The sequence below is a fragment of the Biomphalaria glabrata genome, chromosome 1 (genome assembly GCF_947242115.1).
Source record: "Biomphalaria glabrata chromosome 1, xgBioGlab47.1, whole genome shotgun sequence".
NCBI lineage: Eukaryota > Metazoa > Mollusca > Gastropoda > Planorbidae > Biomphalaria > Biomphalaria glabrata.
Window position 1 is genome coordinate 2,815,781 of NC_074711.1, and position 21,447 is coordinate 2,837,227.

The 21,447-nt window shown below is 38.3% G+C and overlaps 2 protein-coding genes across 4 annotated transcripts in view; one reads left to right on the forward strand and one right to left on the reverse strand.

Moving 5' to 3' along the window:
- Positions 1-10,605, forward strand: part of LOC106067245 (adenylate cyclase type 1-like) — a 160,345-nt gene extending 149,740 nt beyond the window's left edge. For all 3 annotated transcript variants that reach the window (XM_056004566.1, XM_056004632.1, XM_056004706.1), the window contains one exon: positions 189-10,605. In XM_056004566.1, coding sequence (XP_055860541.1) covers positions 189-2,616 — 2,428 coding nt within the window. In that variant the 3' untranslated portion in view covers positions 2,617-10,605. The remainder of the gene's footprint in view (positions 1-188) is intronic.
- Positions 10,606-16,491: 5,886 nt separating this feature from the next.
- LOC106058297 (photoreceptor-specific nuclear receptor-like) overlaps positions 16,492-21,447 on the reverse strand; it is a 49,135-nt gene continuing 44,179 nt past the window's right edge. Inside the window, exon 9 of the mRNA XM_056006149.1 lies at positions 16,492-18,799. Within this exon, the coding sequence (XP_055862124.1) occupies positions 18,667-18,799 (133 nt within the window). The 3' untranslated portion in view covers positions 16,492-18,666. The remainder of the gene's footprint in view (positions 18,800-21,447) is intronic.

The window sequence follows — 21,447 nt, forward strand, 5'->3', positions numbered from 1 at the left end:
AGTATCATTCGTTTTCTCTCATAAAGTGTTATGTATAAAGCACAAATGTAAAACAACTTTCCTTAGGGTAATAAAGATGATTATTATTATTATTATTAATTATAATTATTATTATTACTTAAGTAGACATGAATCATTTATTATTACAATATGGTTTTCACAATTCTGAAAATCTTTTTTTTTTTTAGATCCGTTGATAACATGCCAACTACAGTTGTCAATTCCAATACTCCTGAAGCATCATCCCCTAGAATTCTTGGGAAGTCATCCAGTTCAGAGCAACAGATATTCTCTTCAAGCTCCGAACGTTTGCAGCATCAAATGTCTACCATAGAACGACAGAGGGGTGGCTCCACTCCTACAGGAAGCCTTAATAAAAAGAGGCAGAGCTCCCTTGACAGCCCCCATATGCACCGCAGCCCTAGAAAACTCAGCAGCTCATCCGCTGGAAATTCGGCCACTGTTGAGAATGCAGGGCCTGAGCTGCCAGCTGTTCACTTTTTCAATTCTAATATGCAGAGCCAGCAGCCACGACCTGTTTCAGTGCAAGTTCAGAACTCTCTATTTGATAGTCTGAAAACAAAAGGAAACTTATCCACTAGCCCAAACAGTCCAACAAGCCCTAAGTCCACTGTCAGCGATGGGGCTAGAGCTGTGAAAACAATGGCAAGCCCAACAACCTCAAGGGGCCACATGGCCAATCTTCACTCCTTACGTAAAGTTAACAGTGAGCCCAATTGCAAGCCGCCTCCTATCCCCTCATTCAATGGCAGCCCACACTACGCCAAGGCCAACGCTCCTATATACAAATGTGTCTCGCCCCCAATGAAAAACCATCTCAGAAAAGTTGCAGAAGATACAATCCTGGAAGACCCTTCTGCAAGCTATTTATATGAAAAGCTCACTCGATCATCTCCGAAATATCCCTCACCGACTACAGCGATAGACATCCCATTCAGAGATGCATGTTTAGACAGAGACATCTACCCAGAGAGCTACTACGCTGAGCTGTCTGAGTGCCTGTCTCGGTCTCAGAAATCCCCTTCTGTCGATGCATCATCTCCAAACGATGACAAGTTTGTGACAGGTGTTTATCGTGAACCAATAGACAAATGTCCTTCTTCAACGTCTTCTCAGAGAAGTAAAGGCTCCTTCGACTACAGCCACCACTCGGCAACACCTTCTCAGAGGAGCACTTCATCCGAGCAGACAGTCATCATCCATGATGATGAACCTGAAAACGGGCACTACAGCAGTAAACTTTCAACAAACGTGATGGAAAATAATCTTCAAGCTTGTAAGAAAAACAATATCCTCCCCCCTTCTCCCAAAGGGACACAGCCAGGGGGGAAATTGTCTGGTGGAGTAGTGGCCAGTATTGACGGTAAGACAATGTCGTTGTTCTACGACCCCAGTAACCAAGACAAAAACGACAAGTTAATGTCACAACTTCAGTCCAAATACTGGTCTAGTCAAACTAACGGCGTGAGGTCAGTGTCCAATGATAAAGCAGGCCACCTCAAAATGAACTATCGCAAGTCTTATCCAGCAGCCCCTCATTACAAAGCTTTAGAGAGACTGTCGCCTTACAGACAGAAGAAGGAAGCCTTCAACCTTAACTATGTCTCAGATGATGAACGAGAGTCTATAGCCTCGCATCCAATCAGTGATCACTCGTCCATTGTGTTCCTAAACCCTATCGAGCTAAAACCATCGAGGAGCGCCTTAATACGCCAGCTGCCCCATCAGGATGACCGGCAGAACGTCCTCAGCTATGTCTTCACGTCCCCTTACAGCACCTTGGACCGCTTCAGGTCGAGGTCCAGCGACACCATCAACAGTATTCCTCACTGCCCACCGACGCCCAAGTTTCCTATCCCAGAGGCGTCCGCTTCTCTAACACAGCTGTTGCAGGAGTTGACCCAAGAGTATGACCAGCCAGACATGGAAAATATCTTCTACGATGAGCCAGATAGTTTTTTGGGCGCGTCCGAAGGCAGATACAATAAACACACAAACGGTCTAGTTGCTCAAGTCAGCAAGTACCCGAAAACTCCCGAATTCAGAAAGAACAAATTTAGTCCTGCTCAGGATAAGAGCAAATTTTTACCACATGCCTTGAAACAGGAAAACTACAGACCAAACAGGATGTCCATCAACCCTTTTCAGATTAAGAGAAGTCAGCCTCATAGTATCCCACCCCGCCATTGCCGCAGCTTGGACTACATCCCCAGTGACCGGGAGGATGTCTCCTCGCCTCCATCCTCCAACTGCGCCAGCCCCAAGACTCGCCACGCATACCTGATGCCGCTCATATTCGGAGTGCAGACTCTCGGCTCCAGGGCGGAGCACACCAGCCTGAGTTCTCTGGCCAGCAGTAGCGAGATGTCCCACTCGGCCAACCACATCAACGCCGACTCTGGCTCTACGGCTTACGAGTCTGAGTACGACAACTACAGGCCTGGTGTGGTCAGTGATGATGACATCTTCACCGCTGACCCGATGAGTGACATGGACGTGCTTGATGATGTCAACATCGACGATGTCACTGTCAGTGACAACTTCAGTATGGAGATGCCAGTGCCGCGGTTCAGAAAGAAGATTACGGAAGTCTGACACTCTCTGTTCATTGAAAACTCTAGTAACTTTTCCCTGAAGGCTCCCTCTTCTATGCCGAAATTAACTTTGGCTTCATTTCAGTTGGACCGATGGCCTTAGTTGAAACCGACCTATATAAACAAACTTTCTGTTGGACTGGTTTAGCACTAGTGGCGGTTAAACTTATAGAAGAAATTATATCGTTTTTTTTTTTAAAGACATTTGGTTCTAACGTAAAAACTCATTGATTCTCGTCATAAGAACATAGTGACTCCTGGACAAAGTCATTGAACTAACGTTTAAAAACTCTGGATGGGTTGAAATTTTTAAAAATCTGGAGGATAACTCAAACTACATTACGCTTATTTATGTATTCTTTCAGGTTGTCCAGTGCCGCCATTATAAATATTTCATTATTATCATTCATTGCAGGATCTATGTCTTTTGGGTTTGAGAGTCGGTGCTGTTAATTAATGAGGTCATCATTTCGGTAGACGGTGAATTTACTAGCATCATGCATTGCCTGGCATGGCTGGTTAAAACTAGTTGGTCTGCGCAGGAAGTGAATGGCATTGTTGTCTGACATGTAGTTTAAGCCAAACTAATTGACTGGAAATTCTTTAGTTGTTATAAATATTCTGATTTTAGACTAAAAATAAACTATGAGCGTGTTACAAGTAGGCCTAATTAGTAGTCATTTACGCTAGACGAACTAAGGACTGCCCTGGACTCGACTAAGAACAATAAATCACCCGGTCCAGATGGCTTAACATTTGAACTCTATAAAACCTTCTTCCCCCTGCTTGGTCCTCTCTTACTGCGACTATATAGCGACGCCATTAAACGGGGACATTTTCCTCCAAATTTTAACGAAGCATACATCACACTTTTACCTAAGAAATCTGAAAATAACACTTCACCTAGCGACTATAGGCCCATTTCACTTCTCAACACGGACTATAAACTTCTCACAAAAATGATTTTCCTAAGAATGAAACCACTCATAAACCAACTTATCGGACATGACCAGTACTGTTGTATCCCGGACAGAAACATTGACGGCATGACGCATTTTTTACGGGATTTTATCATGTACAGTAAGGATAAAAACCTCAATGTGTCTCTTTTATCTGTAGATCAAGAAAAAGCCTTTGACAGAGTAAGCCATAGCTTCCTGTTCAAGGTGCTTGAGAAATGTAAAATAAGTTCCCTGTTAATCAGATATATAAAGCTTGTCTATACCAATGCAACAAGTAGATTGATAATTAATCATTCTCTCAGTAGGAGTATCCTCATACAAAGGTCTGTCAGACAGGGCTGTCCCTTATCCCCCTTCTTGTATATCCTTTGCTTGGAACCCTTCTTGGAATCTGTAAGATCTGACCCATCCATTATTGGGATAAATATACCGGGTCGTTCCTTCTCAACCATCAAAGTCAAAGCCTATGCGGATGATACAACCTTTTTTCCATCTTCAGAGCAAGATATTGAGAATATACTAAAGAAGTTTACACTTTTCGGAGAAGCTAGTGGTTCAAAAATAAATATAAATAAATCCTCTGTAATGGGACTAGGGAAATGGAAATTCAAAGAGAATTGCGCTTTCAGAATTGTTGATAAAATCAAGATTTGTGGTATTGTCTATACCTGTAATCCTTTGTTCTATTGTAAAGACCAGTGGGAGAATATTTTTGTCAAAGCCTCAAACTTAATTAAACGTTATCAGCACACAGGTTCTACAATATTTGGTAGAGCTGTATTGATAAATAGTTTGGTCATTCCAAAGATTGTCTATTTACCTAACATTACAGAGCCACCTCCTAAATTCATAAACAAGCTGAACAAGTTAATTAGATGCTTTATATTTAAAAACACTATTAGGAGCATTAAGCACACTACACTCATTCAAAACAAAGAGGATGGGGGGATAAACTTGCAAGATGTTAAAACAAAAATACAGTCGCTAAGGCTAAAATTTGTAGGTCAAGTAGTTAGAAACCCAACAAACTTTCCCTTGACAATTTACTATTATGGTTTAAGATTAAGTAGTCTTCTTCCAATACACAATGATACTCCTCACTATTTTGGTACAGTCACTCATCCATTTTACAGATCTATTTCAAGAGTTTTACCTGGTAATGAACATTTAATACACAACAAAACCAAAGAATCATACATAACACTTAAAAAGCTGTTACAGGAAAGCCTAGTGAATAGGATTAAGTGGGGGAGAGTTCTTGGGGTGACAGAATTCAAGGACACATTCATAAACCTACACAGTAAACATATCCCACCAAAAGCTAGAGAGATTAGTTATAGACTTATCTTTGGGATGACCCCTATGGTTAGAAGACGGGCAAATGACCGTGAATGTATATTATGCCACCTTGAAAATGCTGATAACGAACAACACATGTATTTGGAATGTCCATTATTCCTTCAAGTTAGAAGTACTGTAATGGACCTATTGGAAGCAAACTGTGGCAATTATGTAAATGTTAACTTGTCTATTATTTTAAACAAGCTGCCAAAACTAAAAAATAAAATGATACATAACTTTAACTTGATTATTGTTTCCGAATACAGGAATCTTGTTTGGGCTAGCTGGCTCAAATGTCTACATAATAATAAGGTGTTTGATCCTAATCACTTGGAATTAACGTTTAGGAAAATAATGGACTTTAGGGTAGAGAATTATCTAGTTTGATTTTCATATACCTGTATAATGCTCATGTAGTTTTTCAGAAGTAGGGTGTTGGGGGTCAGGGATGTCTGATATTGTGTTGATTGTTCTGGAGTAGAGTATACTTGTATCATTTTTCTGTCTTTAGGGGGCCCATTGGTTAGGTAGTATGTCTTTGATATTAAATAATATTTCTATTACTGTTATTATATTTTTAGGTTAATCACTTTTCAATTGTTTATGATTTAATACTTGTGAATTATGGTAACTTACTTTAAAAAAAAAAAAAAAAAAAAAAAAAAAAAAAAAAAGCCCACAAAAGAGGCAAGATGGCCCAAAAAAGAGGCAAAGAAAAGAGGCATAAAGCCCAAGGATTCCTATGATGATAAAGCTAAAACTGAATAGCGCAAATTCTGAGGTTTCCTTAAAAAAAAAAAAAAAAAAAAAAAAAAAAAAGACTAAGTTGGTATTACTTAAGAAATTCATCATCACCTGCTAATGAAATAAGATTACTATTATACAATTTTTATTAGACTTTTCAAAGTTAAACAAAAGGTGCAAATATTTCTGCATATTCTTTAAATTACAAAAAAAAAGGGATCGATATTGATGACAAATTCTTTATAGCTAGCTAGTTTTCTGATTGTTGTTAACACGTGAAATAATTAATTAATGAATTACAGAAGAAGTTGTAATCTTCCAAAACATTTAGGTCTTTCATTGTAATTACCAAGTCATGCATGTTAAATAGACATTTAAACTCTTCTAAATTGTTATTTCTTGTTATTGATTCACAAAAACTTGGACTGGAAGATATTCGAATCTAGACTGAAGAAATAAAAGTTATAATTAGGTCTCTGAGATGATTGGACCATTGAAAAGCAGACGTTTCTTGGATGCACCAATGAAATGCATCCCAAACTTTTTTAAAAAAATCTGCGCATTTGTAGCTATAGAAATTGTGGATGTTTATAGGATGTCAAGCTCATCTCATAAGAGATATGCTCTTCGCGGACGGTAGTGGCACACTCACAAGAGGAGCTTCAGTCACTAATGTCCCGCTTCTCTAATGCTTGCAAAGAGTATGGCCTAACCATTAGCACCACCCTCCATCCTCATTGACGACAACAAGCTAGATGCCGTAAACGAATTCTGCTACCTTGGGTCTACAATTCAAGATGACCTGTCACTAGAAGAGGAGATACAAAAAACGCATAGGGAACGCCGCATCAACCTTCGCTTCGAAGGATCTTTAAAATATCATGGAAAGAAAGTGTGTAATACTGAGATCCTCGCGGGAACAGGCCTTCCCAGCATCTTTACGGTCCTCAGGCAACGCCGCCTGCGCTGTCTCGGACATGTTCGCCGGACGGAGGGCAATCGCATCCCGAAAATCATTCTGTACGGGCAACTTGCGTCTGACTCATGAAAAACTGGTCGCCCCCACCTCCGTTACGTTGATGTGATAAAACGGGATTTAAAATCAGTAAACATTGATACTGACCATTGGGAAGACAGAGCCTTAGACCGCACTAGTTGGAGAGAGACGGTGACCAAGAAAGCTATGGACAGCGAGAAAACATGGGCCTCGTTTCTTGAAGAAAAGCGTGCCACGTGGACAATGGCCAGCTCCTCTACCACCAAAGCGAAAGCCACCTTGACATCCAATATATGTGGACGGGAGTGCCTGTCCAAAATAGGGCTCCACAGCCATATGAAAAAGTGTTCGAGATGAACCATAGTCTTTTCATGACTGAAGGAGGCCGGATGTCAAGCTCAATAGTACCTGCGGTCCAGACGCTTTTAAATTAGAGTTACGTCTGCTGGCGTCCTAAACATCCCAAAGCTCACGGGTCACTCGTGACTCCTTCCGGTCTGCAAGTTAAACACCACGCTCCATATGGCTATATTTGTAGGACACATTGTTGAACAGTTTCAACAAAAATAAAACAAAACAGCAAAACCAAGAACAAAACAGATACCGCGAGTTATAAAGATTATAAACCATAAGCTCTTTTCATTACTGTAGTAATGAAACATAATAAGCTTGAAACAAACAAAATATAAGAGGATACTCATTAAAGAAGAAATGTTTCTATAAGTGTATCAATTAGTTTGGATAAGTCATGTAATTAATTTTGTAATAGAGCTATAGACTAACAATAATAAATCTGTGCGCTAGAAATATATATTTTTTTTTACCAATGGACCTCATTCACCAATCGTAAACAAACAACATTTAGCCACGTGATAATGTTGATAAAACAGCGAAAGATTCATAACAAACGAATATTTACATTTGACTAGAGTAACACCTTTAGTTAAATCACTAAATTTAGAAAGCCTTCTGGACAGAAGGCTCAAAAGTAAAGTAGTAATTATACATAAAACACTGAACCATAATCTTCAAATACGAAAACAAAATTTAATAAAATACTCTAAAAGTCACAAAAATAAACGCACATTCCTCATCCCATATGCTAGGACAAATTTGTACAAATACTCCTTCATCCCTAGTGCTATTAGAGCATGGAATGGGTTGCCTGAGCTAGCCAGGAAAGCCAGTGACTAGGCAGAATTTAGGTCATTGGTTAATATGCATGACTAAATGCATGACGCGTAGGACGTAATCATCTTCTTTTTTGAAGTAACGTCTGTATAATATAAGATAAGATTTAAAAAAAAACTGTCACGTGACAGCCTGTGTGCATTACGTAATTCGTATAGAAGAGATAGAGAATCACGTGGCTAAATGTTGTTTGTTTGCGATTCGTGAATGATGTCCATTGTTTTTGTTTAGCGGAGTTTCATGCTTTCAGCTTTATCAATATGGTCTGATCCTATCACTTATCTCAGGGGTTCTCAACCTGTGGGTCGCGACCCCCTTGGGGGTCGATTAACGATTTTCCAGGGGACGCCTAAGACTATCGAAAATATGGATTGTTATTGTCTACTCTTCTATTTCTGTATGTGTGTGTGTGTGTGGGGGGGTCGCGGCAGAGTGGTGGATTGTAGGGGTCGCCGAGCTTAAAAGGTTGAGAACCGCTGTCTTATCTTAACCAGTTGGAAAGGTGCAGGGGGAGAAATAACGGGGTGTCTGGGTGATTGCTTTTTAAATGTATTTAAGAAAAAACAAAGGCAACGATTTAAATTCGATCTTGTGGGCTAAAGCCTTCTCAGGCTTCTCTAGCCAACATGTTAACCACTCTGCTGGCGAAGAGTCCGTGGAAGATTGTATAGTTATCTATTGTTTCCATTTCATGTTTTTATTCACTAAGCCTCGGACAGACAATATGTAAGTCGACTAATTCAGCTTTTACCACCACTTCAGCCAAGTACAATTCTTTCCCTTGTTTGTGATACCAAACAAAATAATTTATTACCAATAGTTAGGGTTAGACAGACCTATTTGGTTTATTTTTATTTTTAATATTGATTCTTGTATTGTCAGGTAAAAAAAAATAATTGTGCAAAATTTCCGATTGATCCGAGATTGGGTGTTGTAGAAAAAACTTTTACAAACCTTTGGCCAGACAGACAAATAGAGTGACTTGATATAAGCTTTGTAAAAAAAAAATTCAATTATGATGATTACGCTCTCTGATTTCTACATCACTTTGTTTTGGCTAAAATGTATCAATATCTGATTGAAATTAGATTCCATTGATTGTTCCTTCATTTCATCTTATTGTCTTACTTATTGTTTGTATGAAATAATTATATCTTTTAATGGTTTTTATCTGCCTTAATTACATTACCTGTGTTTTTGACTGACATTTCATCATACCATCTGTTTGATTGTCTGTCTCACTTTTAGTATTGCTAGTAAGGAACTTATCAGACCTCATAGAAGTCAAAGTATTAACTCTATAGAACGCACATTGCTGTGTGATCGTAATTCCGTAAGTAATAGAAATAAATATATCAATATAAATCTTGATGTTATTTTTAGTATAAAAAAGTGTTGTTTTTTTAAATCATGTTACATATCATCGTTAAAAAAAACAAATTATTCAATTGTAACTGAAAGTCATATTTGGAAACTAGATCCTGTTATGTCATGAGATTTTAAGAATGAATTTTTGAATTTGCAAGTGAAAGCAGAGAATATTATCTACCTTTGAGTTTGTTCTCATTATCTACCCTTGAATTTTCTCTGAAAAAAATATGCATTTTGTAAATTGTACACAGTCGATAGCAGTTCCAGTTTTTATGTTACATATGCGGGGAAAGTTCAAGGCTGGTTACAAACTAAGCCCCTGTTTTATATCCCAGTTCTATGTAGTAAAAGTTCCTCTTCCAGACCTTGCGATGTATTGGGCAACGGTTAACAAGCATGGTGTCATATGGCCAGCGCAACGACCAACTGCCTTACCCAACTTAAGTCAGGTACCCATTAGAGTTGAGTGGGCTTAGGGGCGCCTTAAGAATCCCGAATTTCCCTATCCCAGTTCTCAAGTAGATTTGAACCGGGGAAGCTAAGCACTTCACCTCTCAGCCACTGTGCCCCCTATTTATATATAATTTACAATGAATTCCCTTCGATTAAAGAGTTAAAGTGATTGTCATGTATGGATACGTGAACTCACTTTGCTAATCTTTTTCTAATATTTCTCCTGAAACTTACAAATAGTAAGGACCTCGATGCTCGTATTATATATGACAAGGACCCAGCAATTTTTTTTTTATGGCGCTCTATGCGCACGACACCACAGTGACGGAGGCGTATGCACGGATTGTTTCCGTTGATAAATCACGCTATTTTTAATTTCACCATTTCATAACAAAATTTCATGATCAAAGTCTGGTTTTGACAAAGTGCATATTTTAATTTTATATATATATAGTTGATCATTTATAATTGGATGGTTATGACATATTTTAGAAACTACTTCGATGATTCAGAAAAGATCAAAGCTAGACAGATTTTATTAGCTGGCTCAGGTGAAAACCTAATTGGTTTGTTTATCTTGACCGCTTGACTAACAGGTCTGTAAATATTTTGTAAGAAAGAATGTGTGTGTGTATATCTGTGAAAGTTTTTTAAAAAAAATGTGATGGTGGTATTGTTATCATTAATTGTTTTAGCTGTTCAATCCCACAGTGCAATATGCCACGCAACAATTTCTCGTGTACATTTGACAGACTATGCAGACATATGCAATCTTGAGACACAAAGCGTCAATCGAAATCATGATTATATTATCTTTTTTTGCTATCTACGTGTTTGTTTATAATTGGTTTCGTCTTATTTATATAACGTCTGATTCATTGGTAGTCTGGAGTCCAATGCCCTAAATACTTAGCAATAAACTATGAACTCTTAGTTGTTGTTTTATTTATTACTGTCTGTTTATACAATATGTTTGTATAGTTTACTGCCAGACTGTTGGTTCTTACCAATGACCCAAAACAAATAAAACTATAGAATTTCATCATTTCTTGTCTTATATATTACAGACGTTAGTAAAAAAAAAAAATAAGATAATTACGTCCTACGCATTTCATGTGTCAATCTAGTCATGCATGTTAATCAATGACTTAAACTTTGCTAAGTCGTTGGTTTTCCTGGCTGATTTAGGCAGCCTATTACATTCTGTAATGGCACTAGGGAAGAAGGACCACTTGTACGAATTTGTTCTAGTGTATGGAATAAGAAATGTGCCTCTATCTTTGTGTCTTTCTGAGCACTTCATTTATTTTAGATCCGATAAGACTTACGTATAACTATGTCTGGTCTGTGGCATTTTCTCATGTGACTAAAGAGGCCAATCCTTGATACCGAAGCAGGACGTTTTGGCGCCGCCGTTTTGGCGACGCCGTTTTGGCCCCGCCGTTTTGGCGCGAAGGTCGTTTTGGCGCGAGCCGTTTTGGCGACGGGACGTTTTGGCGCGAAATACATTATGTACGTTTATTGTATTATTTCTTTTAAAAGAATTATTCATTTTTTTTTTGCATGAGTGTTTGTGTTAAGACATATTTTTCAAGTACTAAATGTAAATGTGTGTTTGTTTTTCACATCATTTTCTTTAATAAACATTTTGGCTTGTGTATGTGTTTATTAAGAGGCACACTTTTATTTTCAAAAAAGTTTTTTAAGATATTACTTTAAAATTAAAAACAAAATGAAACAATGAAAGACTAAAAATTGATGCAATTATTTGTTTACATTAACATTGGTTTATTTAATGACTGTATGTTATCTCCAGCTATACATACCAAACATTTGCTAATAATAAGTAAAAATATAATACATGTACCATGTTTCTCAAAATACTTTAAGTTAAGTATACATAGACACCATGGTTTTTTGCCTAAGTCGCTGGAATTCAAGGGTTCATTAAAAAAAAAGCTACGTGCTTATTAAATTATAGTCAAATGATATCTCGCGCCAAAACGTCCCGTCGCCAAAACGGCTCGCGCCAAAACGTCCCGTCGCCAAAACGGCGGGGCCAAAACGGCATCCCCAAAACGGCGGCGCCAAAACGTCACGTACCGCCTTGATACACAACTGCGGTCACAGGTTGGGCACTTTCACCCTTCTTTCTACTTCTGGTGTGTACGCCATCTACAATTCAGGACCCTTCCTTTATGCATACTCTCCATCTGGGTCTATCCAGTGACTCTTTCTCCCATCAGTTACTGCCAGTGTTGAAGAGCTTCATATTACAGGTAAAGTGTCAAAATGCAGGTATTCCATAAAGGAATTACTCAGACTTGTGTAGAATAAGACAATAATATAAGAGAAGAGAATAAGAGAGGGAGATAATGAGGGCATGGGAATTAGAGAAAATCGAGTGAGAGCCAGAAAAAGACGGAAGGAATAAGAGACCAAGAGAAAGAAAGATATATATATATATAGAGAGAGAGAGAGAATAGGCAACGAACTCATTGACAACGATATATATATAGCTCCTCCTTCGTGGTCGAAGATGAGCACATTTCTCATTTCCTATGAACTCAAAGATAACTGTTAAGTCCAATCCTCGCTTTAAAAGGCCGGCCGCATACGTGGCATGGGTAGGTTTGGTCAGTTGCAGTTAGGCCTGCTTCTTCTCTCAGCTTTTTGTTGGTTCGGCTGGCCGCTCTCCTGGCTTCGTATCTCGTGACTCCGACACTCACAGCCTCACGCCGTGAAGAGCGATCGTAAGCTAATGCTTCCCAGCCGTGAATGTCCATATCATCTGCTGGTATCTTTATAGCGCTTGTATTGAACCGGAAGCGCTTTCGTGACAACTAACTCACACACAACTGGCTCACAGATATTGATTCATCTTGGAGATGATACAAAATATTTACTAATAGACAGATCTAGGCATTCGGAGCCGGATGTTTATAATCTAATAAGTCATTACGTTTTGATTATCATTTTTAATTTTAACTTATTTGTTTCGTTTTTTAAATTTTTTTCATGACAAAATTTTGTTTTTACAAATAGCGGAGCGGAAGTGAGAAAAAAAAACATTAAAAAGTGTATTTTGTTTTGAATTTAATGTTAAAGGAATACGAAGTGGTAGGTCACTTTAATTTTAATATTTCATTAAGAAATAAACATCGTCTGCCATGCAGCAGACGTGGCTACGTTTCCGGTCAGATAAACAGTATGGAAAGGGGTGACAACTTGACTTCTAGCAGTTCTGAAAGTTTAGCCTTACAGTTAACATTTCTAAACATGGTACATATACTCGGATTGCTGTTGAACCTTGCTTGCCTCTTTGTCATCGTGAGGAGGTACAAGGCGTTGGAGCAGAAAAAGCGTTACATCCTTTTAGGCAATCTTCTTCTCTGCGATTTCATCCTCCTCTTGTGGGTCGTTCCCGTCACGGTCCGGTTGCTCACCTGCAGCTCGACTGACTGCCGCATGAGTGTTCTCAATCCTGTTGTGTGTAGAACCACGGCGTTTCTCTTCCAGTGCAGTTACATCTGCGGGGTCCTCACCCAGGTATTTCTGGCCGTGGACAGGACGATGACCACCGCCCACCCCTGTGTGTCTATAAAATACTTGACCGGCAAGGTGTACGTCACCACCATTGCCTTCTGCTGGTTATTCTCGGCGTTTCACGCCTCCATTCCTCTGGCGCCTCAATACACGGGCGTCTCTTATCTCTTTAGTGATAGAGTTAAGAAATGCAACCACTCCTATTTACACTCTTGCTGGTACTACACTTACAGTACTATCCTGGTACATGGCCTTTTGACTCCTAGTATACTCCTCTGTTACCTTTATATGGCCTGGAGGATACGACAGCTAAGGTCAAGGTGCGATTCTCAGCAGACGGCTTTACTAAACTCCGTCATTTCCTCAATCCACCAAAGGAACTGCAGTGATACGGATTTACATGCATCCAAATTTACCCACGATATTCAATCGAAATCCAGACCAAACATCAGCAGAGAACTAGAGCGTAAACCAACGCAGGTTAAGTCAAGCAAAGCCGAAAGCGTTAGCGACTTGGAAGAAATGTTTACAGAATTCATGCGATTTCGTCAGTATCCGCGAACGATCGTTGAACAGGGCGTGCAGACGTCTTTCGTCAGGTCGACGTCTTCAGGCGAGAGAGATGAGGAAGTGAGTTCTCGGTCAAGTCCGACTTTACCGACGTTTCAAAAGAGGCCCTCTTTGGACACTACGCTAGGAGGTTTAACAAGCAAGGCGATAAGCGATATTAACTACATCCCTAGCAAGGCTTCCGACCTGAAAGGCTTCCTACTGACGCAGAACGTAATCAGCGTTACATCTTTGGACTGGAGTATCAAGCAATCCGAACAAGTGAGACTAAAGCGGTCCTCCCAAGGGTCCAAAAACTTGACCACTGCAACTGTAGGGTCCATCCAGCACGGACTGTTTCTGACTGTGGTCACCTACGTGTGGTCAATACCTTACACAATAGCCACTAAGTGTCCGCGCGGGGAAGTGTCCATCAGCTTTAGCGTTCTGGCCATGTTTTTATGCTACACGTCTGCCATCTTCTACCCGCTTCTTTATTTTTTCGTGCATGAGAACTTTATACGCCACTTCCGGCTTGCCATCACTTCCCTTTGAACATAACTCTCTTTGATCGTAATATTAACATGGTATCTCAGTCGTAGTAGGCCTTCTGATGTACTAGGCCTTCTGATGTACTAGGCCTTCTGATGTACACTTCTTAAGTCCAATAGGACTGCTGGTAAACAACACTCAGTCATAAAACGTATGTCTAGTTGATCTACTGATGTATAAAACTTAAGTCTAGTTTGCCTAATGATTGTATTAAAAAATAAGTCTAGATGGCCTACTGATGTATAGAACTCAAGCTTATAAGATAAGATAAGCCCAGTTGGCTTACTATGTATAAAACTGAAATCTAGTTGACCTTCTGAGGTATACAATCTATATCAGGCTGACCTGCTAATGTTATAACTCAAGCCTAGTTGACCTAATGATGTATAAAACATAAATCCAGTTGACCTAATGATGTTACAACCCAAGTCTAGCTGACCTACTGTTGTTACAACCCAAGTCTAGTTCACCTACTGATGTATAAAACATAAATCCAGTTGACCTAATGATGTTACAACTCAAGTCTAGCTGACCTACTGTTGTTACAACCCAAGTCTAGTTCACCTACTGATGTATAAAACTTAAGTCTAGTTGGTCTACTGATTGTATTAAAATTTAGTCTAGTCGGCCTACTGATGATTAGACCTCAAGTCCAATTGGCCTACTGATGATTAGACCTCAAGCCCAGTTGGCCTACTGATGATTAGACCTTAAGCCCAGTCGACCTACTGATGTATAGACCTCAAGCCCAGTTGGTCTACTGATGTATAGCACTTAAGCTCTGTTGGCCTACTGATGTATAGCACTTAAGCTCTGTTGGCCTACTGATGTATAGCACTTAAGCTCTGTTGGCCTACTGATGCATAGCACTTAAGCTCCGTTGGCCTACTGATGTATAGCACTTAAGCTCTGTTGGCCTACTGATGTATAGCACTAGAGCTCTGTTGGTCTACCGATATATAAAACTCACTTTCCATCTGTTGTATACAATATGCATGTCTATTTTTATTGTTGTTGGTTTGTGAGATAACATTTTAGTGTACATTCTGTTTTATTATTGAATATGACATTTGAACTAATACATTCTAACATACGATAGAACAAAAAAAAATGTAGTTTTGAGTGTTACTATTTTTTGTGAAATTGATTTTATTTAAATCAGTGTAATTATGTCACAATGCCATCGGGTATAAGCAATGTTAAGATTTAAAGTACCATTTTAATAATAGCTTTAGTATTTTATTTTATTTCATTTAAATACCAAACACTTTTTATCCATTGGTAAAGAAAGCCGTCGCAATTACAACAAATTATAAAAAGTAAAATAAAAACAAGAACGCCACTTAAAATCTTATTTTACGAAACAATGTTTATAACATTTCTTGGCGCGTAAGTATGCGCGAACTCGAGTTGCAAACGTCGCAGAAGATTATTTTTAAAAAGTTGGACCGGCGTAGATCTATGTCAGTTTTGCTTTCTCAAGAAGTGGGTTGGCCGAGTTGCAAAAGTGTATATATAGGTTAGAGTCATTTCAGCTTTCATTTCCATGGAAACCATAAACAGCCTCGCCTACTCTCCATCTCAAAACTACCTTCTTCTTTTTCGCTGTTGGAGATTTTCAAACATGGCTAAACAAAAAAAAATATAAGCAGCTAGTTTTTTAGTGCATCCCGTGTACACATTATGGGATGTGTTGCCGAGCTAGTTGATTTTTTCTTTTAAAGATATATAAAAAATTGTGTGGCACTTTTTTAGCACTGCGGAATAACATTTTCTAAGCACAAAAATGAATTTCAATATAGAGGAAAACTTGTGAAAATCATGAGATAATCAAAATTAACATCTACGAATTGAGATGTTAAACTCATTGCTCGGTTTCTTAGTTGGCAACGAAGTCGTTCAATTTAGCGTCCTTGACGGTGACATTGTTTGACACACACTGCCTCTTTAAAACTAGTGAACACTGGCGTAGCTTAGGATTTGGGGGCACGGGGAAGGGGGGGGGGCGGCATGACCTCTTTAGGCGTCCTTGCATTTTGACATTTGACATCATGACATGGGATAATGGTGTAATATTGAATGTAAAAAACAAATTTCGGACACACATTTGGGCGCCCTCCTCAAGTGGAGCGCGGGGGGAAATTTAGAAATCTGCCCCCCTCTCCCCCCCTCACTCTAGCTAGACCACTGCTAGTGAAATCCTTTTATACAATCTAGTCGCTTGCCAACTCACAGTTTAGTCGTCAGAGTGCATGCTATGTTTTCTGGTACAAGTGATAAAAACAGCTAAGTCTACAACAATGAAATAATCAAAGCCCAAACAAATGGAAAACATGTCAAGATGATCAAACCTTTGTACTTTATTTACACATTATGGATTAATTTTTTTTAGTCAACTGAACACGAAATATGCTAATTACAGGAGACGTTGCTGCGAGGTCCTAGACATTGATTGCACATTTAACATTGTTTCAGTCTGCCTATAAAAACAATACTAACAAGTCTGTGGCTTTGTACGTGTCGTGAGACGATATTTTCCATTGGCTACCTCTCACGTGACTAAATAGGCCAATCCTAGAGACACATCCGCTGTCAAAGGTTAAACTTTTGAAATCATCAGACGCTGCAGCAATCTCATTCTTCTTCTTTCTACTTCCGGCGTGTCTTCATCCTCAGCGATGGCGGACCATTTCCCTATTCTTGCCCTCCATGTGGATCTATCCTGCGCATCTTTATCCCAATTGCTGCTGTCGATTCGAAAGACATTAAGTAATTAGTGATACTTCTTTCATATCGAGTCATAGCCAAATAGAAGTCTAGTCACATCCAGAGTGTTGGCACTAGATAGCTACCCAGGTATGCATCTTGATCTTCACCCAATTCAAATAACTTAGAAACTGGGCTTATATTTCGTAGACAGCCAATGGAAAATATTCCAATCACATTACCAAAAGTGACGTATGAGACATGTTTTCAGCGCGCGATCCACATTACGTCATCCAGAAAAAAAAAATTCCCCGTGTTTCCACCGCTGATTCCTCGTGCCCACAAATATACAAGATGATTCTTCTTCTAGCAAGCTTTTTGCTGCCGAGTTGTAAGCTCTTTTGTAAGCTCCTTGTGCCAAGGAAAAAATAACATGCTATGTTTTTCACTAGCTCAGCACAGCAACTCCCAGATTTAACAAAATGGCGGGAAAACAAATACACAAGATAAACTACGATCTTTAGTCTTTTTGTGTGTGTGTGTGTGTGTATTTACAGCAGAAGATTTGATATAAAAGAACTGAACCAAAAGCTTTGAATATTATCAAGAAATGGTCTGTAAGCTGGCCTGAACACCGTCACTAAATGGAAAACTATCTCTGTTCGCAGACGTTCAACAATATTCGGGGGGTAACTGGAGGATAACAATTTTTAAAGTTTATCCTAACTTGTTAGTCATGGAACCATGTCCCGAGATGGGCTAAAGGTCATAAAGGTCAATCAGCCAAAATCTTAAGGGTCGTCTCTTGGTTTCGTAATTTTTCAATATTATACCCACATTATTACTTGCATAAAAACATTTATTCAAATTTGTAAAAGCTATTTTATTCAAGACCCCCGTTTCTGCTTTTTGTCTCTCTTTCAAAACTACAAGATATATATCATAATCCCAGAAGGGAAACAACAATGTCGCAATTTATAAATTTCAACTATCTATTCTGTCTATATTAACATAGAAGTATTTATTCGTTTGTTTTTGGCGCGCTATGACAACGTCCTTGACCCAGTCTGGTCCAAATTCAATAAATTTAAAGTTGTTTTTCTATCAGACTTAATAATCTTCTTCTTTTTTTAAAAAATAGCATCAGTAATTTTAAAGATAAAAATGTATTCCTCTATTATGACACAGAAAACAGAAAAGAAAACGCAGACCTCGTCCAATATGTACACACACATGGTAACAATGAATTATCAACCCCCCGACTTGGCCGTCAGATGGCGCCAGGGGAGCCAAAAGTCTGTGACGTCATCTGTGCAAGGAAGATTTCTTAACACGGCTTTGAGTCTGCCTTGTTTGCAGATGTCAATGTGTTTATTATTATTTTAGGTTGTAACAGTGAATTTATTTATCCATTTGTAGATCTAACTAGATTTACCACATACAATGTTTGTTTGAATTAAAACACAAATGACTAGAAAGTCACTAAAGTCACTCCAGCAAATATCCAGCTGACATCGTTTTGGTTTGTCCTTGATATAGCCCTGAATCAGTTCAGATTTGCCAATAACGCATTTTTAGCAGACGAGTTACACTATTTCCTTTGCCATCCAGAGAAGAGTTCCCTACCGGGTCAAGCACGTTAGCTTTTAAACATATCACATAATAACTTTTCCATGGGCGTATTGCCGATGGTTCTCCCAAAGAAGAGTCGCTCTATCCTGTCTGATGGAACATATCTCAGGGTTGGGAGCGTGAGCAGCAGACGACCAAACCTGGGAGATATTTTAAAACAATAATTGGTTAATATCTAAGTGCATAATATTTTACTTTATAAGTTAATTTATTTATGATATTTTTATTTTACAACGTGGTATTGTTAGTGCTAGTGGTGTTTATAGTGGTATTGTTAGTGCTAGTGGTGTTTATAGTGGTATTGTTAGTGCTAGTGGTGTTTATAGTGGTATTGTTAGTGTTAGTGGTGTTTATAGTAGTATTGTTAGTGCTAGTGGTGTTTATAGTGGTATTGTTAGTGCTAGTGGTGTTTATAGTAGTATTGTTAGTGCTAGTGGTGTTTATAGTGGTATTGTTAGTGCTAGTGGTGTTTATAGTGGTATTGTTAGTGTTAGTGGTGTTTATAGTAGTATTGTTAGTGCTAGTGGTGTTTATAGTGGTATTGTTAGTGTTAGTGGTGTTTATAGTAGTATTGTTAGTGCTAGTGGTGTTTATAGTAGTATTGTTAGTGCTATTGGTGTTTATAGTGGTATTGTTAGTGTTAGTGGTGTTTATAGTAGTATTGTTAGTGCTAGTGGTGTTTATAGTGGTATTGTTAGTGTTAGTGGTGTTTATAGTAGTATTGTTAGTGTTAGTGGTGTTTATAGTGGTATTGTTAGTGTTAGTGGTGTTTATAGTGGTATTGTTAGTGCTAGTGGTGTTTATAGTGGTATTGTTAGTGCTAGTGGTGTTTATAGTGGTATTGTTAGTGTTAGTGGTGTTTATAGTAGTATTGTTAGTGTTAGTGGTGTTTATAGTAGTATTGTTAGTGCTAGTGGTGTTTATAGTGGTATTGTTAGTGCTAGTGGTGTTTATAGTGGTATTGTTAGTGTTAGTGGTGTTTATAGTGGTATTGTTAGTGCTAGTGGTGTTTATAGTGGTATTGTTAGTGCTAGTGGTGTTTATAGTGGTATTGTTAGTGTTAGTGGTGTTTATAGTAGTATTGTTAGTGTTAGTGGTGTTTATAGTAGTATTGTTAGTGCTAGTGGTGTTTATAGTGGTATTGTTAGTGCTAGTGGTGTTTATAGTGGTATTGTTAGTGCTAGTGGTGTTTATAGTGGTATTGTTAGTGTTAGTGGTGTTTATAGTAGTATTGTTAGTGTTAGTGGTGTTTATAGTAGTATTGTTAGTGCTAGTGGTGTTTATAGTGGTATTGTTAGTGCTAGTGGTGTTTATAGTGGTATTGTTAGTGCTAGTGGTGTTTATAGTAGTATTGTTAGTGTTAGTGGTGTTTATAGTGGTATTGTTAGTGCTAGTGGTGTTTATAGTGGTATTGTTAGTGCTAGTGGTGTTTATAGTGGTATTGTTAGTGTTAGTGGTGTTTATAGTGGTATTGTTAGTGTTAGTGGTGTTTATAGTGGTATTGTTAGTGCTAGTGGTGTTTATAGTGGTATTGTTAGTGCTAGTGGTGTTTATAGTGGTATTGTTAGTGTTAGTGGTGTTTATAGTAGTATTGTTAGTGTTAGTGGTGTTTATAGTAGTATTGTTAGTGCTAGTGGTGTTTATAGTGGTATTGTTAGTGCTAGTGGTGTTTATAGTGGTATTGTTAGTGTTAGTGGTGTTTATAGTGGTATTGTTAGTGCTAGTGGTGTTTATAGTGGTATTGTTAGTGCTAGTGGTGTTTATAGTGGTATTGTTAGTGTTAGTGGTGTTTATAGTAGTATTGTTAGTGTTAGTGGTGTTTATAGTAGTATTGTTAGTGCTAGTGGTGTTTATAGTGGTATTGTTAGTGCTAGTGGTGTTTATAGTGGTATTGTTAGTGCTAGTGGTGTTTATAGTGGTATTGTTAGTGTTAGTGGTGTTTATAGTGGTATTGTTAGTGTTAGTGGTGTTTATAGTGGTATTGTTAGTGTTAGTGGTGTTTATAGTGGTATTGTTAGTGCTAGTGGTGTTTATAGTGGTATTGTTAGTGCTAGTGGTGTTTATAGTGGTATTGTTAGTGTTAGTGGTGTTTATAGTAGTATTGTTAGTGTTAGTGGTGTTTATAGTAGTATTGTTAGTGCTAGTGGTGTTTATAGTGGTATTGTTAGTGCTAGTGGTGTTTATAGTGGTATTGTTAGTGTTAGTGGTGTTTATAGTGGTATTGTTAGTGCTAGTGGTGTTTATAGTGGTATTGTTAGTGCTAGTGGTGTTTATAGTGGTATTGTTAGTGTTAGTGGTGTTTATAGTAGTATTGTTAGTGTTAGTGGTGTTTATAGTAGTATTGTTAGTGCTAGTGGTGTTTATAGTGGTATTGTTAGTGTTAGTGGTGTTTATAGTAGTATTGTTAGTGTTAGTGGTGTTTATAGTAGTATTGTTAGTGCTAGTGGTGTTTATAGTGGTATTGTTAGTGCTAGTGGTGTTTATAGTGGTATTGTTAGTGCTAGTGGTGTTTATAGTGGTATTGTTAGTGTTAGTGGTGTTTATAGTAGTATTGTTAGCGTTAGTGGTGTTTATAGTAGTATTGTTAGTGCTAGTGGTGTTTATAGTGGTATTGTTAGTGCTAGTGGTGTTTATAGTGGTATTGTTAGTGCTAGTGGTGTTTATAGTGGTATTGTTAGTGTTAGTGGTGTTTATAGTAGTATTGTTAGTGTTAGTGGTGTTTATAGTAGTATTGTTAGTGCTAGTGGTGTTTATAGTGGTATTGTTAGTGCTAGTGGTGTTTATAGTA